Genomic DNA, 27,982 nt, shown 5'->3' with positions numbered 1-27,982 from the left:
CATGGCTATGAACAGGATCATTTGAATCTTTATAAACACAAATTTTCCAGATTTTTTACAGGAAGAAAATGGAAGAAGAAATGGATTTACATATAGTACACAAACACACATATATCACACCACCAACAACTAACTACTCTCAGTTTATTCTTTCTATCTATCTGTTTTCTCAAGTTCCCCGGTTAGTACTAATCCAGACTCAATATATTTGCTCCTCAACTAGACCAAATAGCATAAGGTTGGTTTGTTTCCCTCGTGATGAATCAATCTCGTCTACTGGTGTTGAACATGTACATTCTGTGACCGTTTCAGTGGGGCATGTAACTGTATCGGTTCTATTTCCTTTGGACCTTGTCTAAGCGAGCTTTCCGGACTGCTTGTTGAATATGTCTCTCGTGTTCCTTGAGCATTTCTTCCATGTTTCCTGCTCCGGGCACCAACGGGCCCGAGTAAAGAATTCTGTTTCTCGTTGCCTGATACACATGGGATGAAGTCTAATTCAAGAAAGATTGAAAAAGGACTTGTCTGTGCTAGTGTTCGTTCTCGTTTACAGTTTAGATAATAGATCATGTATCGTAACTGTTAAAAGACGGTGCAGGTAGTTTCTAGAAAGGTGAATTTTTTATCGGTAAAAAAGAACAAAAAAATGTAGTTAAGATCATGCAGAATGTGAAGAGCAAAACGCAAAGCAAGTATAGCAGAAGAGTGCTTAGGATTTACTTTAGAATCCCGGGTTGATCTCCTTCCATCTCGTGACAGTAATGATACGTGTGGAGCCATTTGAGAGGTCTGACCCGAGCTCCCCTGTGCTTTGTGGTTCCAGGTGAAATTAGAGGCCGCATTGGGATGAATGACCGAAGTAGAATGAGAGAACCCGTTCCTATATTTCCCTGGTGGTGGCTCGATAGGGAAACCTTCTCCACCGTCCTCCCCGTATCTGACACTGATGCTTTTATTTGGCTGCCTCTGCAATGTCCAAACATGTCAGCCATAGTAGCTGTAGTGTTATGGTATTTAAATGAAACAATGAAGCAGCAGCAATTGCACGCAAAATGCGAGAACATAGACCTGTCGTCCTTGAGTAGCTAATTTCATAGGCGTTATCTTTGATCCTCGTGAAGTCTTCCTTAAAAATTCACCCCCTTTCACGCTCCCACATTTTTTACTGAGATTAACACCAAAAAAAAAAAATGGATACGTGAGAAGCAGAAGGTAGAGAGGCACAGAGTTCATCGAAAAAAAAAGAAGGATTCTTTGGTGTTTGAACTATCATGTAATAATGTTTTGGAATGTATCATGTATAACGTACTATTTAAAGTTGCGGGCTCATATATGCATGCATCACAATATAAATGTTAAAAGGAACCGCAGTCTCGAGTGCAAAGAAGGACAGGCAATAGTACAGTTCCCAAAATTATATCCACGAAATAAGATAAGAACCACGCAAGGCATACCTTCGTGCCTCTTGATTGATCCTTGCGTCGAATTCCTTGCTGGGAGAATATTTGGGTAAAGCTGATGGATCACTAGGCAGGGGTTTCATGGTGAAGAACTGAACAAAAAACATTGTAGTTATTAATAAGGTTTTGGGGTGCGGTTCCTCAGCAGCAATCAAGCCAAAAAGTGTAGGAAGGGCGTGTAAAAAGCATGTTTTAAGACAAATAAATTTTCCCAACTCAGACTGCTTAATCTGATGTGATTTAGCTACCGAGAGACGCAGTTGTTTTTCGGGGGAGAGGACTCACAGAAATTGAAAAAACGAAAGAAATGATCCAAGCCGGAAAAATTACTTTACTATTGAGTGCAGAAGCAGCTGTACCACGCTTATCTGGTTCTACTGAAAGTAGGATGTCAATGAGCGCCAAAGCAGAACGAGGGAAGTCCTTGAAAGTTTCAATGACACGTCGTCTGTATGGTTTTTGCGGTCTAAAAGTAGTGGCATGAGGCAATCTCGAGTTTTGCCAGTATTCCTCCTCGGGTGAACCACAAAGCTTGAAAATTTTATGCATTTGCTCTACCTGCGCATAGAGTAATGGTCAATGTGGTTACCAATTCGTTTTACTATACAGATTCAAGCTCTCGAAGGAACCTACCTCTGTTGTTCCAGGCATGATAGGCTTTCCCGCAAACAATTCTGCAATGATGCAACCAACGCTCCACATATCAATCGCCACTCCATATGCTGTCGCCCCGAGCAAAAGCTCTGGAGCCCTATACCACAGAGTTACTACTCGGCTAGTTAATGGCTGCTGCTTTTGATCAGGCTGAAAATAATTGGCCAGACCGAAGTCTCCAATCTTCAGAATACCGTTATTGTCAACTAGAAGATTTGCGCCCTTGATGTCCCGGTGAAGTACACCACGACCATGGCAATGTTCTAGTCCCGAAAGCAATTGTTGCATATAACATTTGATCTGCCACGAGTGTAGGATGTATCACATAAGTATAAACAGCACGTGCAAGTCAAAATCTACTGATAATAGTTTCTAAAGCATAAAAAGCCAAGAGCATACCTGTGGCTCGGTGAACTTGGATCCATGTGCTGTTGAAAGTCCACTAAGGTCGTGCTTCATGTAATCGAAAACTAGTGATAAGTGGCCAGATATCCTCGATATGGCCATACCCTTGAGTTTTAGGACGTTCGGATGATCAAGTCTACGCAGAATGCATATTTCCCTTGCCATGAACCGAACACTCTCCGGGTCCATATTCACGAATTTTACTTTCTTCAAGGCAACAATTTCATCGTTCGTAATGTCTCTCGCCTTGAAGACAGTACTATATGTCCCTTGGCCAATCTGCATAAAGAGAGTCAAGTTAAGAGATCAGTTTTTCTTTTTCAATTTCATAACGATAGAGAAAGCTTAAACTAGTTTCTTCAAACGGTTTCAATACATATACATCACAAACACACTTCATTCTATGAGACATTCTGTGTATCAATGCTTGGCCCAATAGAACAACAAGAGTGCGGTAAAGAAAGTATTCAATAGGAAGGTTATCCCCATCTTTACAATCTCTTTGTTGAGTTCATCAGTAGTCCTAACGAAAGAAGATAGTAAGTTCATAACTATATCTAGACGACGAGTTCTTAATTTGCAAATAATAAGTTTCTACAAACTTTAAACTAAAACTTAAAATCAAGCGTTTACCACTACGCCAAAAGCTCTATAGCTAGTAACGATGCAGGGTGTTGAACTTGGCCCAACAATCCTCCTTGACTTGACCCTTTAGGCCTCCGCCCAACACTTAAAATTCCAAGGGTCGATATAACAATCGTTATAAGTTGGATATTAGTATATTACGATTAGAACAAGTCAACATCAACAAGAAGATAGTTGCTAGGCAGTGTAAAGAAACAGATGTTGAACTAACTTGTTCTACTTCCAAATACGATTCCGTGCTTCGAGGGACCCACCCCTGAATCGCCTCTGCAGCAACCGAACTTAGCCAATGTGGCCATCCCGCAGCAGACTGTTCGCCCTTTGCAGCGTGTGGCATGCTCACAACTCCGGGTGTTGAACACGACAGCACTCCTTTAGCTCCAGAATCCTTCGTGGACCCCTTCCGGTGATGCAAACCGCTTTGTGATCCTGGCTTACGTTTCGGGAGCACACACCCTTCCGATGTACAAACTACTGCACTAACCCCCTCTCCACCCGAGGGAGAGGCTGCCCGTACTGAAGACCTATTCGACTCTCTCCGCCTCCCTCCCTCATTGTCAATCGCATCATCTCTCGTTGCTGATGCCTTGGCACAAACGCAGCCCATCCTCTTATGAAACAATTCCTCTCGTCAATAACAGACGAGCATCAAATGCACCTAACCAACTTCTACAACCCGAAATTCTTCAAAATCGTTTTCTGCATGTTCAAGATCTCAAAGCAGTGATACCAACACAAAGGTTCATTATACTTCATATTTACTAAACCTCAAAATTTCCCCCAAACAGATTCTCGATCTTCCTAACTCTTTTCCACATTAAAAGAACACATCAATCTTCTTGACAAATCAATAAACTAGAGATAGAGCCTCCCTCAAATGCTACCCAGAGATATATAACATCCAAAGAACAATAAATAAGAAACAGATTCTCTCAAAAATCAGATTTTTATCCAAGATTGGGCCACCATGAATGAATTTCAAACATTCAACATCAAATGAAATCAACAATGAGTATATGATTCATCACATTACTATTCTGTATATCTATCTCTAATCCCTAGTAAAAGAATGAAACACAAATCCATTTTCAAGAATTCCAAAAATGATAGGCCACAAAAAGATAAAATTTTCAAAAACCCAGATCTTGATCAAGGATTACAACATATAATAACCCAAAATTACAGCACATATACCCAGAAACAATTGTATATATGTATACGTATCCTATGTTTTTTTTTTTTCTGTACTGATGCAAGAGCACTGGCAAGGTGGTGATAATGGGGGATGAATAACAAATTTCCCAGTGGTTCTCTTTTTGTTTTAGGATCTCACATTTTGAAATTTAATTATCTTTTATTGCCAAGCAAATATAGGTCTTTTTTTATTTTTTATTTTCCTGACAATAAATTGAAACATAGACAAATAACGGAATAATTGCAGCTGGAAGTTCCGCTTAATCAGGATTATTAATCATCATCCATATATACAACAATACAAAAGAATTATGTATATTATGTATATAAATAAATAAATAACAAGGAAAGGAACTAGACAGAGAGGGAGAAAAAGGATTGGATTCACCTAAAATTGTGCACTGCCATATCTCTTCAGATTTTGAAGGCTTATATAGTTTTGTGTGTGTGTGTGTGTGTATATATATATATATATATATATATATATATATATATATATATATATATATAGCTCCATTTTCTTTTTGGTTCTTGAGGGAGGTGGAGTGGCAGCAAGACAGTCAGCAGCTGGGCAGAAGCATGTGTATATATAGATGGGGTCCACTTTTCTCCTTTGTGCAACCTGGAGGACACGTAGACACACATACAATAGTTAACCTTCTAATTTTGCAATTACTTTTTTTTTTTTTTGCACTTCATAAGGTCTAATAAGACCTATGATTAGATTCTAATTCTAAGAGATGTTGTTCTAGTCGTATCGAACAAAAGAAGAGTCCTTAATTTCTCCTAAGATTGATTCATCGCAATGATAATCTATGCACCTATGTGACTCAGACTGGTAAGGACATAAGCTCATTTATTTCCTGTTTTCGTCACATGTCACATGTGAAATCTTTGTTATCGCTTTATTGAGCGATGATAGACTTATAGTTAATGAGAGTTGTTGATTTTTATTTCGAATCATCTTCCCCTCAAAGTCTACACAACTACTTCATAGTTCAATTTCATCCTTCACATTCGAAAACTCTATTTCTTTATACAAGTTCGAGACCTTCCCTAAGCCCCCAAAACTCGACAAATAAATTGTTTGCTATCCTAATTTTGACCAACGTTACCTAGCTTAATGATCCCAAACTCAATCCCCGACACTGGCCATCCCTATCCCCCAACTTCATAACCGCATTAATATTCAGCTTGAGTCCACCCTCATAAGAGAGTCTCATTTAATCCATCTTTAACCAATTTTTAAGATCACATTTTATTTAACCAACAAAACGCCCGTTTACTCGGTATAATGAGTAGCAGATGTAACCACATATCTTAATTGTATGATTACATTAACCATTTGTTTACTCACGGTAATAAATAGTTGAATTGTATTTTAAATTTTCTCATTTTTTAGTAAATATATTAATTCGAGTATTTTTTTTTTTGAAAATATATTAATTCGAGTATAATTATATTATAAGCAATTAAATTGAGTTTCACCAAAAAAAAAAAAAAAATTGAGTTAAAACTAAGTTGAAAAAGTTGTGTTGATAAATTATGGCCGACAAAATGGCCCAAGTTGAAGCAATATCCAATTAGGAATTAGGTACCGGAGACTAGAGTAGAGGTGGCTACATTTAAGTAATTAAGTTGGGGCTGTTTAGTTGGACGTAATTAAGTCGTAATTTAATTGTAATTCAGCACAACTCACAATTACGCTGTTTGGTTAGAGGGAATTGCAATTCCCTCAAAATTCTGAATTGTAATTTATACCACCTTCCCTATGAATTATAATTCGACGAATTGAAGGGAGAAGAAAAATAGGTTAATGACCATTTTACCCTCACTCTTCTTTTGTCTTATTAGCTGTCTTATTATTATTATTATTATTATTATTATTATTATTATTATTATGGCATTTCAGTCATTGTATCACTTATTCCCTTTCAATTCCATGCCTTATTACTGCATACCAAACACTGTAATTTGAATTCCTACTTTATTCTCACCTTATTATTTTCCCACCGAATTACAATTCCTTTCTCCCATAATTTCTTACTTTCAACCAAACACCCCCTTAATTCAAAGGCATGGAGCGATTGACCACCTCAAAGCTCAAACATATCATACCTCCGTACAAATGTACAATATATATATATATACACACACACACACACACACACACACACACACACACACGCACACACAAGGAAACTGATCTCAATATCTGTAAATATACAGCGGATAAAGTTTATTTTTATATAATAGCCCCCAAAACACTCGTAAAATGTAAACAGGTATGTTAACTAGGAAAGAAAATTCTTCAAAAAAAAAAAAAAAAAAGGAAAGAAAATTCTTACCGATAAAATTCATCCACTTTCTATCTGTTGATTGTTAGTTAGTTTGTTTATTTTTTTGTTTGAGTGTTTGATAGGATGAAATTGTAATTCTATTCCTACCAAACTCTATGAAATTGCAATTTAATGATTTGGTTAGAGGAAATTGTAATTCCAATGTGAATTACCATTTTATTATTATTATTTATTATTATTATTATTATTATTATTATTATTATTATTATTATATATACAAGAATATTTTAGTTTTTATTCACTTCTTTCTTTACACTTCTCAATCATTATATTTATATTTACCAAATTATGTAATTAAAATTCTCATTTTATTTTTTACATAGGACGAAAACAATCTTTATTTGCTGACATAAAATCTGGAAAGCGTCAAAATAGGAATAGGAATAGGATTTAAACTTAAAACTTGGGTCCAATTATCCATACTACATTAAATGTGCGCACCGACCATGTTGATTTTAACCCCCACCGTCATTTGACCCCCTCAAACACCTCCTTTTTCCGTCTATTTATAACTGCATGTCGGTAGCACCGCCATAAACTAATTCGGATACAACCTGTAACACTCAATATTTTTACAATTATATTGTTCATTCATTTACTAATTATCCATAATTGTTAAGTTATAAAAAATAGTAAATTTTCAATATTGTAGAAGAAAATTGCATTAAAAAAAAAATTAAGAGTGTGTTTGGTTGGTGGGTTTTGCCCATAGGAATGGGTATGAAAGTTATTGTTGTTGTTTGGTTGATAAGTTTTTAGAACACTGTTATGGGTTTTGAATACCCCATCAATTGAAAAACTCATACCCAAATAAAATAAGGGTTTCATTCCCTTATTCATTCTCAAGCACTGCTATTAGTAACCATTTTCATTTCACCCTACTACCAAACATGTTAAATACTTTCACCAAAACCCATTACCATTACCAAGTATTTGATACCCATTCCGATTCCGATTCCTATGTACGAACCAAACACACCCTAAATATTCATTTTAAAAGATTCAACTAAAAATTTAAAAAGACATTTCTGCCAAATTTAACATTTTTCATTAATGAAAGTTAATATTTTTCTTTGACTCTATTTTATTTGAATACTTAAACATGAAAATCTAGAAAAGTGAGTTTAAAAAGTCAATTTTTTTTTTTAGTTTTCAAATGAACCCTAAGTGATATATAAATGACTAAACTTCAATCATGTGTAATAATTCAAAATCATATGTGAAAGGTAAACTGCACTAGAAACATAATGTGCAACCAAATCTACCGAGATGATAATGACAAGAATCGAATTGACAACTGATATGAAAATCATTCTTTCAAAAGGCTAAATCCCAACCCTAAGGGCCCCTGACCCGACAGAACATTTGAGATGATGTAAATCAGGGTAACTCAACTGAAAGATATGAAAATCATGATTTACTCATTCGTGACTCGTTCACTTTTTTTGGTCCCTTTGACATTATTTGAATTATACAAATTGTTTATTCCTCTCTCATATGAATTATATAAAGGCTTTGTTTACCCCTTGCCGCTTTCTACCACTGTCCACTCAGGCACTCGGTTAAACTATTCGCATTCTTGAAAGGGATGCAAATTTAAGTCTAACATGGCAGTCACACCAATATTATATATATATATATATATATATATATATATATATATATATATATATAGAGTTAATACTCAAAATCGTCCTCGACTATAGTGGTTTTTCTCAATTTCGTTCTAAACGACTTTGGTGACCTAATATCGTCCCAGACTTTTGTATTTCGCTCAATTTAGTCCCAGATTTTTGTGTTTTTGCTCAATTTAGTCCATCATTTGTTATTCTGTCCATTTGGTGTTAAATAAATAGACAATTCAGTAATTTTAATATTGGCATCTCTTTACTCATAGACATGTGAACTGTGAAATCTTTTTTTTTTTTTTTTTACGAATTACTCCAGAATTACTCCTAAAACTGCGAATATAAAATTTGATTTGCAGGTCCGGAAGTAAATTTGGGTGTAATTCGTACAAGAAAGAGGAATTTCGCACTTCACAAGTTGAAAGTAAAAAGAGATCAATATTGACATTACTGAATTGTCCCTTAATTTAACACCAATTTGACGGAATAACAAATGGAGGACTAAATTGAGCGAAACACAAAAGTCTGGGACGATATTAGGTCACCAAAGTCGTTTAGGACGAAATTGAGAAAAATCACTATAGTTGAGGATGATTTTGGGTATTAACTCTATATATATATATATATATGGTAATATTGGTTCCTGAGCGGTTGACCATCTCAAGTATGGTTGTTAAGGTGCGATGTTTGTGTACTTAAGGTGCGTGATTTGTATGTTTAAGGTGCCGTAAGTTGTTGAAACTTAAAATTGTTAAGGTGCGTGATTTGTATGCTTAAGGTGCCGTGAGTTGCTGTTGAAACTTAAGGTGCGTCATTTTAAAATCTTAAGTGCATGGTTTATATACTTAAGGTGCAACCTAAAGTTTTAGGTGCGCGTGATTTGTATTCTTAAAGTGCTTTGTAAGGGGTGTGGTTTGTGTACTTAAGGTGCGCCATTTTAATGCTTAAGATATGTCAACCGCACGGGAATCCTTCTCTGACCTAAACCCTTATATATATATATATATATATATATATATATACTAACACTTTGTTTTTAACAATAAACAATTATTTTAGATTTCTACAGTGTGTTTTCCTTTAAAAATATAATAAAACACGTGCACTAAAATTGACCAACCGGTGTCAACACGTTTTTTATGACCATTATAGAAACCTTGATTGATCACATTCCAATAAATAAATAATTAAATAGAGTTACAATAAATATTTAAAAAAAAAAAAGAAAGCAAAACACATAAAAAGATTTTTTTTTTAAAAAAAGTAAGTGATAGTGTTAAAAAAAAAACACTTATTATAGTTTTTGCTATGTTATATACTCCATTTTCTTTATATTATATTAATAAAGTAATATTATTATTTTATCATATATGAAATGCCTTGACCTTTAGAAAGACTTTTGATATATACTATTTACTCTGGTGTTCATACTTAACAAAAAGAAATAAATAAATAAACATGAGATTCTTTTTTGTCCCAAAATAAATGATTTACTGAAAATAATTCTTCTTGAAGATTATAAGTTGAATTCTTACTAACACCTTATTGGTAGAATCTATCGTACGGGATGTTGTCGATTTCTCCCTCACGCAACAAAGAAATCATTTTTTTAACGTTGTTTTTCCACCAATCAATGCAACTATAATACTCTAGTACTTTTCAATTACGGTACACATCGATCCAACTATATATACACTTCTGCGCGCAATAATCTTAACCCTAACTATAGTATAACCTGAGAAGTCCAATTCAATTAAAATCGTATATATAGTGGAATTTAAACTTCCATCTTAGCATTAAAAGCGAGTCTAAAGTACAAGAATTAATGAAAACTACTTACTAGTACTATACAATGTTGTTTGGATCGGAGTAATGCCCTGCCCTGCCCTCAATGTCAAATATCACTAAAGTGAAACAAATTAAAAGCCACAAATTAATGTCAAATGAATTGCAAGTTGCATGTTTGGCCTTTGCCCCCTGGAATGGATTGAATATTACTACTACTACTAGGTTGTCTTCTTTGACTGTCTAAAGTCTTCATGTGATGACATACATAATGACGTAATAAACCGGCATCCATAGCCCACCACCTTGAGCTTGACAAATCAAAAAAAAAAAAAAAAAAAAAAGAGTATTTTTTTGGCCCATGCTCTCATGTTGTCAAAGGTCAAACCTTAAGTTATTTTATCCATTTTTCTTGCAAGTAGGCCTATTTGACTTTCTCAATCTTCAACCTATAAATAGCCATAAATCTTCTTAGACTTTACTACAGCCACTCCATCATCATCGTTCTTCATCCCATTCAGCCTTTTTCCGGCAATTTTAGGTTGTCTTTCCATATTTTAGTTCCTACGAAACTCGTAATTGCTATTTGAAGATATAACGGAGTAAATTCAGTTTTTCAGACACAACAAATGGCAAGGAGATAAATCAGTTTTCGGTCAAATCAACCACAAGAAGATAAATCAGCCATTGTCTACTGATCGATTCAAATTAATAAGATCAATAGGCGACTGTGCAGAAAGTCAAACTTGTAATATTTCAATTACTAAGTCAAAAGTAGTTTGACCAATTTGATTGGAATTACGCGGTGGAAATGAGCAGCGCCGGAGGGGAGGAGTCGCAGAGGAGATACAGAGGCGTTCGCCGCCGGAAATGGGGGAAATGGGTGTCGGAGATACGGGTTCCGGGCACCCAGGACCGGCTTTGGCTGGGAACCTACGCCACCCCGGAGGCCGCCGCGGTGGCGCACGATATCGCGTCTGTTTGCCTGAGAGAAACGGCGTCGTTGGACAAGCTAAATTTTCCGACTCTGATGCCGCCGGCCGGCGTCGGACGGGGGATGTCGCCGCGGTCGGTGCAGAAGGTCGCCTCCGACGCCGGCATGGCCGTCGACGCGCAGCAACACCTCCTGCTACATCCGCCGCAAGCGGTGGAGTTTAGTGGCGGAGGGGAGAATAGATGGGGTGGTGGCGAGGCGGCGGAAGAGGTTTTCCGGTGGGCGGAGAGGCCGTGTTGTTCATCATCGCGAGAAGGAAGCGGAATTAGTGAAGAAGCTCAAGCTTTGAGTATTTCAGTTGATGATTATTTATTTTAGAAGTTAATTACAAGTTAAATAATTTTAATTTCTTATTTGAAATTTTGAATTATAATATATATACTCATACATGAAGGAAATTCGCGGTCGATTGATGTAAAAGCATGCCAAGTTGACTAGAAAGTCACATGTTTAATCCCCAATTCCTTCATATATGTATTCAAGATTTACATCTATTAAAAAAAAATTATGTGTCTGCAAAATTTATACTTATAAACATAAATTTTGTACTTAAATCAAATTTGAAAAATAAATAAATATATAACATGTTATTGTGCCTTGTGTTATACCTAAGGTTTTCACCGTTGAACACAGTAACTAATCTCATTGTTGAATTGCAGGCACCTCTTTTGGGTGGAACAACTGATATGGAGATTTAAAGATTGTACCTTGTGTTATATTTTTGTATTTTTTGTTATGAAATTCTATACTTTATAAGAATAAATTTTGTATCGTTTTGATCCAGGGTCCAAATATAAATTGCCATGGAATCTATTCTAAAAACAAACAATATTGATGGTCAATAGTTATGCTGTGAAATTGTGTTCACCATGCGTATGGTGAACACGGGATAAATCCATAATTTCTATAAAGTAGATTCATAATTTCTACAGTTTAAAAATTATAGATTTATCCACATGTTCACCATGCGCATGGTGAGCACGTTTCCTTAATGGGCCTATTAATTTGCGATTAATGGCATGTTAATCCAAAACATCCTTAATGGGCCTATTAATCCAAAACATCCTTAACGGGCCTAGTATCCAAAACAACCTTAATGGGTTTAAGACTAAACCCTCCAAAACGACCAAAACCCTCTCCATTTTCACTTTCTTCTTTACTCTCTCTTCCACTTCTCTCTCTCTCTCTCTGGTCTTAAACAATGCTCTCTCGCTTCATCTCCAGATCATCATCACATCTCCGATTACTCACCCAAATCTCATCCAATACCCGTTTTCCCGACCCGAAAACCCTCCTTCCCCGCTCCCCAATCTCTCCACCCACCCCCGTTTTCGTCCCCAGGACCTTCCAATTCTTCTCCACAAACAACAATGGCGAATCTCCGCCCTCTGGGCCCTCCGATTTCTGGAAGCTCTCCTCAGAAACGCAATCCGTGTTCTCGGAGGACATTGAGGGAGCCGAAACAACGCCACCGGATGATACCCCTTCGTTGAGGGATTGGGAGGGGGAGGGCGACGCGTTGCCGGAGAAGGCTAGTGGAATGGCGGCGGGTGGCGGCGGCGGGAAGGACCATGAATGGCCGACGGCGGCGGGGTACGAGGCGTGGAGCTCATTGGTGGATGAGGGCGGGGAGAGAGTGTTCGATATAGGGGAAGAAGAAGAAGAAGAGCAGCAAGAGATTGTGAGTTTTAACGCGGAGGAGGAGGAGAGGTTGAAGAAAGAGAAGATGGAGGAGGAAAAGCGGCTTGAGTTGGAAGAGAAAGCCCTCACTCCTATTCTCAAAGGTAATTAATTTAGCTTCTTTCTCATTATGTATATATATGATTGTTATTAAAGACTCCAATTTTTTAAGCTTTACAATATGTAACCATGGTAAGAGTTATGAATTTTAGATGCTTAAATGCTTGATATTGCAAGAATCACATTTGGTATTCTGTAGTTGTTTGCTGAACTGAAAAAGTAGTGGTCTTGCTAGGCTATCCAGAAAGGTTATGGGAAATGCCATACTTTTCGAGCTAAATGACACTTTAGAGGTGATTTATACATTGTGCTGGTAGTTTATTCAGTCAGTGATACTTTTCGGGTTGGGAACTTCGCGTTATATATTGAATGCAGTAGCCAATCCTACGTCTATTCTGCTCATATTTCTTGAATATGATATACTGTGTGAAGAAGGTGCCCTTGACCCGCAACAGGTAGAGGAGGGTTTATTCAATATTTCAATCGCATAGTTTGTGCTCCTAGGGCCTTTGGGGGTGTTGGTAAATGGCTGTTAGTTGATAACTGTTAGCTGATTGGATTAGTGGGTTTGACTAGTTGATAACATTAGCTGATTGTAGAAAAGTGTTTGGTAAATTAGATGTTAGCTGATAGCTGATTACTTTCAAAATGACTTTTTCAAAAAGCTGATTGAAAAAACTACTTTGAGCAGCATTTTGGATCAATAAGTTGTTGCAAAAAGCTGATTAATCAAACACTCATATCGATTGTTTAATCAAGTCAAAGAGCTAATAGTGGTGAAATAAGTCAAAATTGGCTAATAGGCTAACTATTTTACCAAAAAGGGCCTTCATTTTTTTTTACATATAGCATATGTGGCGGGTGGGGGAAAAGAGACCCAAATCCATGGGACATGTGTAGAAAAGGGGCTTAGCCGGTCTCTAGGTTGACCCTATGCCCGACTTTTATTATGGTTTTAGTAATAGCTTAGCCCCCATTCCTACGCACACAAATGTTTCTATCAGCTTTATAATTCTTTATTGTGTCTTTGTATACAAAAATTAAACATATCAGGTTTAATAGCAGAATTCTTTGAGAAGGATGTCTGGTAGAGGGAATACATTTGTTGCTATATTGTTTTCGAGCATTTTTATCTAGGCTGCAACATAATCGAAGTTGAAAGCTTGGTATATAGTTTTTTCTTTCTCATAACAAGAGTGCCATGTGTATTTGCTTGCAGGTCCAAACCGTGCATTTGGTGATCTTATTGCAGCATCTGGAATCACTGACGATATGCTAGATAGTTTGATGGCTTTGAAAGACTTTGAAGGCATCAAAGGGTTGCCCCCTCTACACGAAATAGAAGATATGCGTTACCAAAGAAGTACGATGAAATCGAGTAGAGCAGAAATAGAACGACAGAAACAGGAGGAAGCTGCTAAGGCACGAGTACGACAAGTAGATGAAAAGGGAAGGTCTTATGGCACGGGAAGGAGGAAATGCAGTATTGCCCGAGTCTGGATTGAGCCCGGTGATGGAAAATTTGTGGTAAATGACAAAGAGTTTGACGTATATTTTCCAATGCTTGATCATCGGGCCAACCTTCTTCGACCTTTCTCTGAAACTAAGACTCTGGGTATGTGGGACGTCAAGTGTACTGTAAAAGGAGGCGGTGTCTCAGGTGAGTAGCCTATGCGCACTTTTTTTTATATGTTTATCATTTTATGTTGTCATAGTGCCATTAAAATTCAAATTCTTTGTATGCTTCCCTTTTCCAAATTTTGTTTGTCTAATCTTTGAGTAGAGATTAATTATGAAATATCTTTTTGTTAGATCATCTAATGTTTTATTTCGAGTTTGCCATTTCTATTATACTTCCCGTGAGTTGAAAAATGAAGTACTTGTGATTTGTGAAACAGGTCAAGTCGGTGCAATCCAATTGGGCGTCAGCAGGGCTTTGCAAAAATGGGATCCCGAGTTGCGCCCTCCACTCCGGAAAGGTATAAACACTCTTCTTTTACCTCGTTAGTTTGAGCTATGCTACTAAGTATATCATTGTGTTTATATTTACTTCACAATCAATATAGCCCGTATCATCTGTTACCATACATAATTAAGTACAATGCAAAACAATAGTTCCACGTGCATCAGTTTGTTTAGATTAGCGTTTAAAGGGGCGTCGTTTAATCATTTTCCCAGGTGGTTTCTTGACAAGAGACTCGAGAGTTGTTGAAAGGAAAAAGCCTGGTAGAGCGAAAGCGAGAAAGAGCTTCCAATGGGTTAAACGTTGAGCTTTACGGTCTGTTGTTTCAATATTGTATGGACATAAAGAACTCACTTTTGGATTCAGCAGTCAGTTTTCTTGTAGTTTTTTCGTGTGTTTCAATCTCCCTCATGGCATTGATACACTGATTTTTTTCTTTAAATTGAAGACAGTTAGCCAATTTATATATGTGGCCTCTGCATAGGTTGTCTTAAAAATTTTGTAATGTGCTTAGATTATATGGACAAGCGAATGATTTACAATAATGCAATTCCAGAGTTAAGGTTGTCTGTCTATAGTAATAAGACTCAAGCGTCTTCCTTGGTTATTTAGAAAGAATCTATTTTTTTTTACCATTACTACTGTTCTGTAAGCCATCTTAGGGGAGCAAAGTAACAAAATATCACAGTAAATCAATAAATTGTATAAGTAACTGACGGAAGTAAACAAAATTTTTGTAAGGAATAAGGGTCAATCAGATCACAATAAATTTATTATGAGAAAAAACCTAAAATCTACAACTAATAGTAGCCTTTTTAAATGATTATATTATTTTGTGCAATTCGATAACTTATTTAACCCTTATTCTTTTTTTTTTTTTAATAATTTGTATTGATATTTATATTGATCTTTTGTAAAGATCTCATAAAATTGACTAGTTAAGGTACATCTCAAAGACTATTGAAATATTTTTCATATACTTCCTACTATTGGTACAATTAATACTACAATGATAAAGCATGGAAATAAAAATTATGCAACATAAAATTATACGTTCATATATAAATTTAGGCTACGAAAGAAGCATAATTGCTAAAAGCAAAGGGAAAAAGGACAATTTGCAAACTTGATAGCAAACTAAAAAAAAAACATAATTTTAAGGCATTTCTGAGATTCTGATTCATCAAACTCCAGTATTAACTCAAAACATGAGCATTAAAAATCTCTAAACATTTGTCCACAATCCTTAATGGTAATAATAAAACAACAAAACTGCAAAACACAATGTTGGCGAAACATGGGAGGGAGCAGTTTGGCTTGAGAAACTCTCTAACGGTTAGCCTTGGCTACACGCTCAATCTCATCCTTCTTCTTGATTGCATAACTGCAAGTAAATGCCCAGAGAAAAGATTGTCATATTGTGCAGGAAAAACATCCACTTGTAGTAGAAATATAATGGTTGAAACAATCTAAAGGTGAATTTACCTGTTTGAGGATCCCTTGGCAGCATTAATGAGTTCATCAGCAAGGCATTCTGCTATTGTCTTTATGTTCCTAAAAGCACTTTGGCGGGCACCTGATGTCAATAGGTAGATAGCCTGGTTGACACGACGGAGTGGAGAAATATCAACAGCTTGACGCCTCACAACACCAGCTGACCCAATACGGGTAGCATCTTCTCTTGGTCCACTGCATTTAAATAGCAATGTGTCACAGAAATGAACAATAAAAATGAAAGAACTAACATCAACACTGAATGAATGAATTGGAAAACTAAATAATAGCATTGGTTGACAATGTAACTAGACTTGAAGGACAATGATATATGCATTTGATAAGCAAATTACAAAAATCTTGAACCCTAATTACTTTCAGGTATATAAGGAATTAAGGAGTTACTAAACCACTTGGGAGTCAGAACACATGGTGATCTTAAATTTTCGAGCATCACAACAATGGAACAGAACAATTTATACTACAGCAAGAAAGGATTATAGTATCCAATAACCTGTTGATGACAGCATCCACAATCACTTGGATTGGGTTTTGGTCAGTCAGCAAATGGATGATTTCCATAGCATGCTTCACAATGCGGACAGCCATAAGCTTTTTACCATTGTTCCTTCCGTGCATCATCAATGAGTTAACCAACCTCTCCACAATAGGGCACTGGGCCTTCCTGAACCTCTTCTGTTGATACCTACCAGCAGTGTGGGGAGTGTAGGTAGGATGCTTACCAGATGTAGCAGTAATGTAATCATCAACAGAAAGGTCATTAACCTGCACACAACAAACAAAACCATTGAAGATACAGCCACCCCAAAAAAAAAAAAAAAACAATCAGCTATAAATCACAGGCTTTGAATTTCAATATAATGTATAGTCAGTTACAAGCACAGCCACACAAAAAAGTCATCGATCAGCTATAAATCACAGGCTCTGAATTCAAAACATAATGTATAGTTACAAGCTTTGAAACTTAAATGTAGCGACTTGTTCGAGACCTGATCAAAATGAATTTTATATGATTTGAGAGGCACGGAGAATCGCAATTTAAGAAAAATTCATTTCGCCAACCTTCAATGCAAGTAGCGCCATTTATACTAGTTCAACGCCCTTGCTCTGCAAATTGGCTTATTCATAACCGATTTCAATTTATTCTTTTACTTAATTCTTAAATCTATGGTATCAACTCCACATTTTCCAAGTTCTAACTTAATATCCAACAGTTTTCCAGTTCAAAACTGTAAATCAAACTCAGTTTAATCACGAACAACAGATACACAACAGGACAGAGCTAAGCTAAGCAAGCAAACTAGAACAGAAACCGTAAATCCAATTCAGTTCAATCACAAACAACAGATAAACTACATGACAGAGTTAAACAAGCAAACTATAACAGAAATCGCAAATCCAGTTCAGTTTAATCACAAACAACAGATAAACTACATGACAGAGTTAAACAAGCAAACTATAACAGAAATCGCAAATCCAGTTCAGTTTAATCACAAACAACAGATAAACTACAGGACAGAGTTAAACAAGCAAACTAGAACAGAAATCGTACATCACAAACAACAAATGCACTACATGACAGAGCTAAACAAGCAAAACTAGCACAGAAAAACGCAAGAGATAACAAATTTAGAGCGATGAAAAGGGGGAGTTCAGAGAACGTGCCTGCACATCATCGTAGCTCCATCGATTGAAGAGCAAGATATCGCTGCGAGCCTTTTCTTCCTGAGGAAGAAGACTGGCCGGAGCCACCGGTACTGCTACTGCTTCCGCTTCCATCTTCGGGGTTCTGCCGCTACTACAGCCGCGATCTCTCTCTCTGTGAGGGGGAGTGGAGTTTGTAGAAGAAGGCGTGACGCTGTCGGAGTGATTAAATAATAAGGGATGAGAAACCCTAGGGTTTGAGGGGTTTTTTGTGGTGTGAATTTCCACTAATAGCCTCTGGGATTTCTTAAATTACTAACGTACCTTGATTGGTTATGGACTTATGGCCTGCTGGATCACGAAGGTGAAGAAAGGCCCGTAAAGTCCAGCCCATACATCTATTTATATTTTTTATTGTTTTTTGCAAATGCAGCCCATACATCTATAAATCACGGGCTTTGAATTCATAGTAGTTTTGGGCAATTTATATCGTGCACCAGGGCACGCATTGCATTGTGCGCCCTAATGCAAAACGATGTCGTTTTACATAACTGTATAAAAAATACATATAATTGTATAAATAAATACACATAATTGTATAAACAAACACACATAACTGTATAAAAAAATACACACGATTATATGAACAAATACACATAATCACGTAGACTCCCTTCCGCGCCTCCCAAAACGACGTCGTTTTGGGAGGCGCGGGGCGCGCAGTGCTGCGCGCGCCGTGGTGCAGGGTATAACGATTGGTAATTTTGTACGTAGTTTCTTTGCATGCGGTTTTCTTATGGATCATGCTGCTTTTTAAATTTGGTCGTTGTATGGCATTTGTCTATGGTGGTGCATCGTAGGTTGCGAGAGTGTGCATTAGTGTGCTTAGTGCGGTGCATCGTATGATGTTATGATGTGCGTTGGTTGTAGGGCGTCGATTGTGCATTGTATGGTCAATTTTGTGGGGTTTGGGAGTTTATGATTTATGGATTTGGGGTTTAGAGGTTTAATGTGTGTACTTAAAAAAAAATATGAGTTAATACCCAAAATTGTCCTCGACTATAGTGTTTTTTCTCAATTTCGTCCTAAACGACTTTGGTGACCTAATATAGTCCCAGACTTTTGTGTTTCGCTCAATTTAGTCTTCCGTTTGTTATTCTGTCAAACTGGTGTTAAATAAAGGGACAATTCAATAATATCAATATTGACCTCTCTTTACTTTCAACCTGCGAAGTGAGAAATCTCTCTTTCTTACACGAATTACACCCAGAGTTACTCTCAGACCTACAAATCAAATTTTATATTCGCAGCTTTAGAAGTGATTCTGGGAGTACTTCGTAAAAAAAAAAAAGATTTCGCAGTTCACATGTCTATGAATAAAGAGATGCCAATATTAAAATTACTTAATTGTCTATTTATTTAACAACAAATGGACGGAATAACAAATGGTGGACTAAATTGAGCAAAACAACAAAAGTCTGAGACGAAATTGAATAAAAACACAAAACTCTGGGACTACATTAAGTCACCAAAGTCGTTTAGGACAAAATTGAGAAAAACACTATAGTCGAAGATGATTTTGGGTATTAACTCAAAAAAATATTATACATTTGTGCACTACTAACAGTAACGTGTGCATTTTGTGTGGCGTACATGTTGTGCATTGGTTTGAGAGCCCATGTAGTATTTTTCGTTTAGGTCATGACAGTTTGGCGAGTTCGATCTAGGCACGGGTATCACTTTGACAACTCTAAAGCAAATTTTTATAACCTCAACATTTAATATAGTAAATATATTTATTACAACCCAACACCAATATTTCTTTTTGGGATAAAGAAAAAAACTTATAGTCAAGTGACATAACTGTAGCTCTCCTAAATAAGAGGTTCTTGGTTCAAATTCAGTAAAAGCATTGACCCATCTTAATAGTGTATAAACTTAATATAACAATACGAAAATTGTACCTTTTAATACAAGAATTATGGACTTTGTCCTCCAATGACACATTTCGATCAACAATACAACACCAATACATGTTGTTACCAAGAACAAATCCAATGAATTTACGTGATATGTGAACAAGAATCTCTAGTTTTACTGAGTCATTATAGACCACACGTGGTAGTGGGTAGGAATCTGGCTGTTGGGCATTTTCATTTGTTAGCATGGTGAAATACGAACCTCACCAAACATAATACGAATTTACTATATGATTTTGAATAAAAATAGTAAAAATAGTAAAAATACAATTTCTGTAAAATCGGTGATGGGAGTGTGGGGGCATACGTATGACTTATTTCATTTGAGTCCTACTAAGATCCAGCTGTAATAAAACCATCAACTTTTAAGTTTTAATAATAAGGTTTTAATTTTTTTATTTTTTGCTCGGATAAGGTTTTAATTTAATGTAATAATAATAATAATAATAAGTATTATTATTATTATTATTATTATTATTAAAATTATTATTATTATGCAATTTCTATGGATTATTTTAAATTGTTGACGGGGAAGAATGTGAAATTCTTTAAAGAAGAACATATTGATTCAATTAATTTTATTTTTAATTAACAAATAAACAAAAAAATAAATAATGCTAAATCTGAATTATTTTTATAATGGCGAGGATTCTAGATACCTTATGCAAAAAAATAAAATAAAATTATATGTTCGCCCTTCAGTAATTATATTGATTTAATTATTTTGTTCAAACACGCATTATTTAATTTTAAATTCATTTTTGTCCGATCCGTTTATTTAATAATACTTTTAGGTAATTTTTAAATATTATAAAAAATAAATTTATAAGTGACTACTTGAGTTTAGTCTTGTTAATCAAATATAGAATATATAAAATGTGACGGAATGAGTAATTAATTGGTTATTTAAGTTGCATGTGCAATTTTAAGTTATTTGACTTTAACTAAATATTTAAGTTATTAATAAGAATGTATATTTAACATTTTATATTCATTATCAATACATTTATAAATTTTATCAAAATTGTGATTTCTCCCCTTCAACTATCATATGAATTCACCAACAATATGAATAACAATCTTTGTATGGGAGCTACAATAAGATTTTTAATTTTATTAAATTTCATTTTAATTTTGTATAAAATTACAAAAATCATTCTTAAAAATCTTAAATTACCTCAAAAAACTAAACATTTCTTTCGATAATATGAAATTTCCAAACAATCAAACGTATTACCGACCGAACACATCCTCAACTAACATTCAACGAACGAGTTGTCTTTCGCAATTAATAGTACCATAGAACAAAGCATGCATATATGTTTGTTGTCTCACCATTATAATTTTTACTACAATACTACATTAATTAATGCTACTCCCTGGCCTAACACTAATTCAAAGTCAAAAAATTAGTTGCCTCACACTGTCACACCATATCTTTATTTTATTTTACTTTTTTCTCTTCATGTCATAATCAATGTTGCAACATATAGTAGAGCCACATAATTAATCCTAATAGAATAAATTTTATAACACTGTAAAAAAATTAGCATAGGTAAATGTTCGTAAAAAAATAAAAACAACAACAAAAAGTCATTCAAAATACTAATTATTTATTATTTAAAAACTTTTTGGGATAAAGGTCGAATAGACCAGTGAATTTAATTGAAAACAACATTTGAGTTGTTAAATTCGAAAAAGTTCAAAATTAGTAATCCATGAATTTGATAATAACGCAATTGAGTCCATTTTACCTCTAGTAGCATGTTAATAATAATAGGTAAATAGTCACAACATTTTTCTCCTCTTTTTTTTTTTTTTTTTTTTTTTCCGTATTCTTCATAAATTGGTACTTAATTACTTGCAAAATGCCACTATTAAAAAAAAAAAAAAAAAAAAAAAAAAAAAAAAAAAAAAAACTGAAGACAAAGACCTAAGGTGGACACGGTTCCAAAACTGTTATAATTATTCAGAGTTCAAAAATTATGAACATAGAATTCTATAATTATAAATATAGAGTTCTGTAATATAATTGTGATTATAGAGTTCAATAATTGTTAATATGAAGTTCAAAAATTATTAACATAAAATTTTATAATTATGGACATAGAGTTCAGTAATTATAAACATAGAATTCTGTAATTGTTAATATATAGCTTTATAATTATGAACATATAATTCAATAATTATGAACATAGAACCGTATCCACCTTGCAAGATAGACACGGTTCCAAGGCCAATTGGCCTAATTAATAATTTATATCATTATTTGTAGCTCAATTGTGACATTTTGCGAGCCATAGTCTCTTGAATATTATTTTCCATATTGTCTCGTTTATAGTATATTTGGTACATTAAAAACCATCAATATATTTAATCCTTATCGTAAACATATTTTAAGAGTAAGATATCTCACACACGCATATAGTAGTGTATAAAATAATCTCTTTTTTTTTTTCATATTGTAAAAAAATAATTTAGTGATGAATGGAGTTTTAGTTTATGAAATAGATCTAATAAATAGTATTCGTACGATATTGTAAAACATTTTACTTTGTGGTTTATATATTTTTTTGGGTGAATCGATGATAGAATAAAATAGTATAACAAATTAACAATCTAGGCGGTTTGACCCTCCAAATATTCCAAAGCAACTAGGTACGACGTCGGTAAGCAAAACCACGTGTTTAATTGTAATTTTGTTTGATCAACCAATTTACATTTAAAAAAAAAAAACACTCCATTTAGTCTTCCGTTGAACAAATTTTGACAAACCAGCTAGCTAGCTACCTTTCATTGTCGAATTTGGAATTTTCAGTTGGAAAAAATATGCATAAAATGACATTTTAAATTGCTATTTTGTGGTACAAATATTAGTGAAGTCCATTTTCAATTTTAGATTGTGTTAAAGTGGATTCGGATTGTTTGAAGTGAAATTAAGTAATTGATATGTTGTATGCTTAAATGAATAATGAGTAAATGAGAAATTGATTATCAAAATAGACACATTATTTGAGTTGAAAAATGGAGGTGAAAATGCTTGAACAAACTTTTGTCTAACATTAGAAAGGGAAGGTGAATTTGCACTAATATATATATACAATACCTTTTTAAAGAGAGTTGCCTCACACATGTGCTGATTTCTTTACAAATCTTGGTCAGGGATGGGAGTACAACCGTTGTAGAGGCCCACCCGATAACATCTTGGGGCTCCTTTCTACGGATGTCAGCGCTGCTAAGTTCAGAAGGGTTAGTTAATACCCGCCTTGAGCGGGGGCATTTTCACCAAAATAAAATAACAATTCAACATTTTTCATCCTTTTTTTTTTTTGTCAAACCACGAGCTAGTTGTCCTGAGCAAACCCTAACTGTAGGATGCACCTTTAAACCCGTGTCATACTCAGACTAATCCCGGTTCACACCGGACCGACCAAGGGCAAATTAACACTACTGGAAATTATGAAATTTCTGACCACCTGAAAGTAATCTTAAATTAAATTGAAAGCAAAAAGTACGTGGTCGGAAATAGCAACAAAGGTTTTTCCAGATACCAAAAGTAGTCGGAACAAAACTTTCGACTTGATTTAAGATCACTTTCAGGTGGTCGAAAATTTCAACTTACCAAAAGTCAGACTAGTCCACTTTCTTTATTATAAAATCGAAATTGGAGCCCACAACATAACTTACCAAAACACCTCACCCTTGGGCATGTTCTTTTAGAAGAAGTCTGTGTATAAACCATGATTACGTGGCGTTTAATAATGTTTTTTTTTTTTTTTGGGTAGGGTTTTCATTGTCGTTCTGTCATACAACTTTCATCCACTTTCAATCCATAGTTTCATGCAACTACGTGGAAGCTCGCTTCGCTTCATCATCTTCTTCTCCATCCACTACCAATTCAAGCTTCCATCTCCGCCATTTCATGCTCTATATATATATAATCCAAAAGCATTTTCTTGAGAATCACACAAAATTATTACAGCCGGAGTTTAATTAATTACGATCCAAGAAAAATGGAAGAGCCATGCAACAGTGCCGCCGGGCACTCACCGGCGGGGGGAGTGTACAAAGGGGTGAGGAGGCGGAAATGGGGGAAATGGGTGTCGGAGATTCGGGAGCCGGGGACGAAGACGAGGATATGGCTGGGGAGCTACGACACGCCGGAGATGGCGGCGGCCGCCTACGACGTGGCGGCGTTTCACTTCAAGGGTTTCGCCGGCGTGCGCCTCAACTTCCCGGACTTGGTGGAGGGTTTCCCTAAGCCCGCGAGTTCCCGCGCCGAGGACGTCAGGCTGGCCGCCCAGGAGGCGGCAATGCGGTTCAAGAGGCCGCCTGCCACGGCGGCGGCGGAGACACCGTCCGGGAGCGGTGGTCAGGCGGCGGCGGGGTTGAGTTCGGTTAGGGTGGGGTTATCGAAAAGTCAGATTGAGGCAATAAACGAGACGCCAATGGACTCGCCTAGTGCGATATGGATGGAATTAGGAACATCAATAGAGGATTTAGAAGGGGATTGGGTAGAAATGCACACTGATTCCATTTGGGATTCTTAGAATCCCGGGTCAAGATTAAATTAAATGACAATTTTTTAAAATAGTATATTTTCGTCATCTGTCTATTTAATTTTTCGAGATGGTATCCAACTTCTTATGATAATATATTGTATCAGTGTGATTTGACCATATTTTTAATAGTTTTTTCAATTATTTTTGTCTTTTGTAACCAATAAGCGGTTATATTTGATCGAACTTAAATCAAGTTTAGTCTATGTTATATTTGATCGAACTTAAATCAAGTTTAGTCTATGTAGCATTTGTGGGAGCCTAGCTAGGGGAGTAGAGGAGGACCAAATAGTCCTAATAATCCATGGAGAAGATAATGAGGGGTGGGAACTGAGAGGAGTCTTAATTACATATTTTATTTTATTTTAATTTTCACTAGTGTAATTATATTGATGTTGATGGAGTGTAGACTTTGAAAGTTTGAAGAGGTCTTACTCAATTATTGCATGCATGTGGTAAAACCATATTCTATTTATTATATTATAAAAATCTAAATGTTTTTAGTTTTTAAAGTTTTAAATATTTTTTCAGAAGACTATGTGCTTGTCTTGATTGTCCACCATCTTACACTCTCTTATAGGCTGATGGAAAAATACAAAAATTGTCCTATATAGAAGTAGTAGCTTTATTGTATTTATTTTTAATAAATAATTCATACTAAAACAAGGACTTTGTAAACTCTTTAATTATTTTGAATGTAGTGTATACTATATAATGAATATTGGTTCACTCTTTGGAAATCACAAGATGTTTGAATACAAGTTGACAAAGTCTAGTACATATGGGAATTAGAGATTTCATGCACATTTGTATGTGAAGCACCCTTATATGTAAAATATTAGTGTTGTGGCTTAATATTATTATACTTTTTCATATGGACACTAATACACTACAATTTAAAGAACATTAGACGTGTTATTGTCTTATTTTATTATTTTATAATTTTGTGATAATTCAAACTATTTGATTAGACAGTTGAGTTATCTAATTAACTCCATCTCAACATGAGTCACGGGTCAACTCATCAATATATAATAATTCTAACGTAAATGTCTTGAAAGAGGTGGTCGAGTGGTGGTGAATGATTTTCGTACTATATATAAGATTATACCCATAATCTTTCATTTGGAAGAATTATTTCGTGTCACCTATTTATAAGATCATCATGAGTTTCATTATTAATACTTCTTTCAATTGTGTTTGTTGCACATGATTTTTATAGTATTTCGCGGAGCTTGTCATTGAATATACAAGTTGGTTTTTTGAAAGGATACAATTTGGTTTAACCAATGCAATATTGAACATGTTATTATATATAAAATAAGACTAAGGTAGAGTATAATATATAATCCGTCGGTGAGAAACTCCAACGCGTAAATTAAACTTTATTTGGAAAGCAACCTTTGCATAATCGAATCCAATTAATGTGACTGCAAATAATGTTGACATATAAATACTTGGGAGATGATGTCATGCTTGCTGAAGTTGTGACTCTGAATTTGACAATTTCTTATGTCTCAACCACTTGCATTGTCTTCACCATTTTCATATTAATTGGCAATGTGATTGCAAGTTTGACTTCTCGTTATAATGGTTTATATTGGTCTTACAAATGAGTTGATTTATCTCTTTATAATTTTTTGCTGATTAAGATCAATTTATAACCACTCATTTAAAATGATTAAAGTGTCATTACATAAAATATTAGTTGACAATTCATTCACTTATTAAGTGAAAAGTTTGTCACATCGAATAAAACTCTATTATTAAGTTGAGAAAAAAAAGTTAATTAGATCCTTAAACTTTATTCGAAAATGCAATTAGACCCTTAAACTTAAAAAAATACAATTAAACACTCAAACATGTAAAAATGAGTCAATTAAATATGATTTACCGATAACAAATCGGTAAAATTATGATCGTTGACCACTGTTCACGACCTTTAAAAAATTCAATTGCAAATAACTTTTTCCAGTCTTATCCACCATATCGGTCGTAAAATTAAATAAATAAATCGTCTTCTATGGTAGAGAAGACGACCAACAGTCTGGTCGCCTTCTCCAATGGAGAGCTGGTTGTCTTTTCAACTAGAGATAACGACCGATTTGGCCGCCTTTTCTAATGAAAAATACGACGACCATCGTCATCTCCAGTGAAGAAGAAGACCAGTCAGGGTTAGTTGTTAATTATTATTACGGAGTATTATTATTTTTTTAATTCAAAGAGTCGTTAATTTTTTTATAGTTAGAATTATCGCTAGAATTTTGATGACCGTTTATTCCAGATAAATTACCAAATATTAGGTTTAAATGCACTAAAATTATAAATTTGGATATTTAATTATATTTGAGTAAATACCCAAAATGGTCCCTCGACTATAGCTAAATTCACAAATTGGTCCTCGACTTTCAATTTCAACCAATTAAGTCCTTAACTTTGCAATTTTGACACGATTTGGTCCTCCATCTATTTGACCATTTGTTGACCGCGATCGTTGAGGATATATATGTAGTTTCACGTGCAAAGCTCAAGAGAACGCTCTTGGAGGTGACATCGTTGTTTCGGAGGGGAAAGTGTTTCTCCGCTTGCTGCTTGGGGATCACGAGCCGGTTCAGCTTAGAGAACGCTCTTGGAGGTGACAGCGCCGTTTCTGAGGGGGGAAGTGCTTCTCCGCTTGCTGCTTGGGGATCCTAAGCCGCTTCAGCTTGCCTACATCGCTTGGAGTCACGGCTTTCTCGAAGAGCCACTCCAGGGACTTCGGCGATAGATGGACTTCGGCGATCTATCTATCAAAAGCTATAATCTCTCTGGCATGGGGTGCAGTGCCGGCAGTGGATTCAAATGTAACAGTGCGGTCTAGAAATGCAACCGAAACCTTAAAAAACCGACGATGGACCATGAAATTACATATATATCATAAAAAAACGCAGTCAACAAACGGTCAAATAGACAAAGGACCAAATTGTGTTAAATTTGCAAAGTTAAGGACTTAATTGGTTGAAATTAAAAGTCAAGGACCAATTTGTGAATTTTGCTATAGTCGAGGAACCATTTTGGGTATTTACTCATTATATTTTGTAAATGTCAAATACCTAATTATACTTTCGAATAAAGTTCATGGCTTAATTGACCCTTTATTATTAAGCTTGATCTTGCTTCATTATCTATAATCTCTTATTCTCTTATCCGCCCTCTACCTATAACTCTTATGGCACGTTTTGTTCACGAAATAGGTCTGAAATGACATATCATTTTCAATAAAAATAATTATGTCTTTTATATATATATATTTCATTTCTATTCCTTAAACAAACTAAACACTGAAGTAATATTTATAAGGGAAAATGGCACTTTTTCCCCCTATGTTATATGCTTATAGCACTTTTTCCCCCTGAGTTATTCATGCATCCACATTTGCCCCCTCAATTATTATAAAAGTGGCGGTTTTCCCCCCTGA

General features: G+C 35.2%; 5 protein-coding genes across 6 annotated transcripts; 3 read left to right on the top strand and 2 right to left on the bottom strand.

Annotated features, from left to right (window-relative positions):
* Positions 1-2: 2 nt before the first annotated feature.
* Positions 3-4,792, bottom strand: LOC109152349 (probable serine/threonine-protein kinase At1g09600). Its single transcript, XM_019299988.1, has 8 exons — positions 3,376-4,792; positions 2,514-2,798; positions 2,094-2,414; positions 1,791-2,018; positions 1,455-1,552; positions 1,069-1,165; positions 721-966; positions 3-473 (listed from the first exon to the last, which is right to left on the bottom strand). The coding sequence occupies exons 1-8, from the start codon at positions 3,769-3,771 to the stop codon at positions 336-338; spliced, it is 1,809 nt and encodes a 602-aa protein (XP_019155533.1). The 5' UTR covers positions 3,772-4,792; the 3' UTR covers positions 3-335.
* A 5,837-nt stretch (positions 4,793-10,629) lies between these two features.
* On the top strand, positions 10,630-26,906 carry LOC109152355 (ethylene-responsive transcription factor ERF020). Its single transcript, XM_019299996.1, has 2 exons — positions 10,630-11,444; positions 26,876-26,906. The coding sequence occupies exon 1, from the start codon at positions 10,943-10,945 to the stop codon at positions 11,441-11,443; it is 501 nt and encodes a 166-aa protein (XP_019155541.1). The 5' UTR covers positions 10,630-10,942; the 3' UTR covers position 11,444; positions 26,876-26,906.
* LOC109152351 (37S ribosomal protein S9, mitochondrial) lies at positions 12,264-15,402 on the top strand. Its single transcript, XM_019299991.1, has 4 exons — positions 12,264-12,909; positions 14,085-14,525; positions 14,764-14,844; positions 15,044-15,402. The coding sequence occupies exons 1-4, from the start codon at positions 12,327-12,329 to the stop codon at positions 15,133-15,135; spliced, it is 1,197 nt and encodes a 398-aa protein (XP_019155536.1). The 5' UTR covers positions 12,264-12,326; the 3' UTR covers positions 15,136-15,402.
* Positions 15,955-18,205, bottom strand: LOC109152353 (40S ribosomal protein S5-like). Of its 2 annotated transcripts, none has more exons than XM_019299993.1 (4): positions 18,009-18,205; positions 16,837-17,108; positions 16,314-16,517; positions 15,955-16,212 (listed from the first exon to the last, which is right to left on the bottom strand). In XM_019299993.1, exons 1-4 carry the CDS (start codon positions 18,120-18,122, stop codon positions 16,158-16,160), a joined length of 645 nt encoding a protein of 214 aa, XP_019155538.1. In that variant the 5' UTR covers positions 18,123-18,205; the 3' UTR covers positions 15,955-16,157. The 2 variants fall into 2 exon arrangements, with proteins under 2 accessions (XP_019155538.1, XP_019155539.1); XM_019299994.1 differs by lacking the exon at positions 18,009-18,205 and adding an exon at positions 17,232-17,259 and having other exon boundaries at positions 16,837-17,146.
* LOC109152354 (ethylene-responsive transcription factor ERF022-like) lies at positions 23,865-24,549 on the top strand. The gene has a single exon (XM_019299995.1). The coding sequence runs from the start codon at positions 23,980-23,982 to the stop codon at positions 24,514-24,516; it is 537 nt and encodes a 178-aa protein (XP_019155540.1). The 5' UTR covers positions 23,865-23,979; the 3' UTR covers positions 24,517-24,549.
* Positions 26,907-27,982: the final 1,076 nt, after the last annotated feature.

The sequence above is a fragment of the Ipomoea nil genome, unplaced genomic scaffold (genome assembly GCF_001879475.1).
Source record: "Ipomoea nil cultivar Tokyo-kokei standard unplaced genomic scaffold, Asagao_1.1 scaffold2403, whole genome shotgun sequence".
In the NCBI taxonomy this organism is placed as follows: Eukaryota; Viridiplantae; Streptophyta; class Magnoliopsida; order Solanales; family Convolvulaceae; genus Ipomoea; species Ipomoea nil.
The sequence above is the reverse complement of the archived record's forward strand: the minus strand, read 5'-3'. Positions and strand labels throughout refer to the sequence as shown.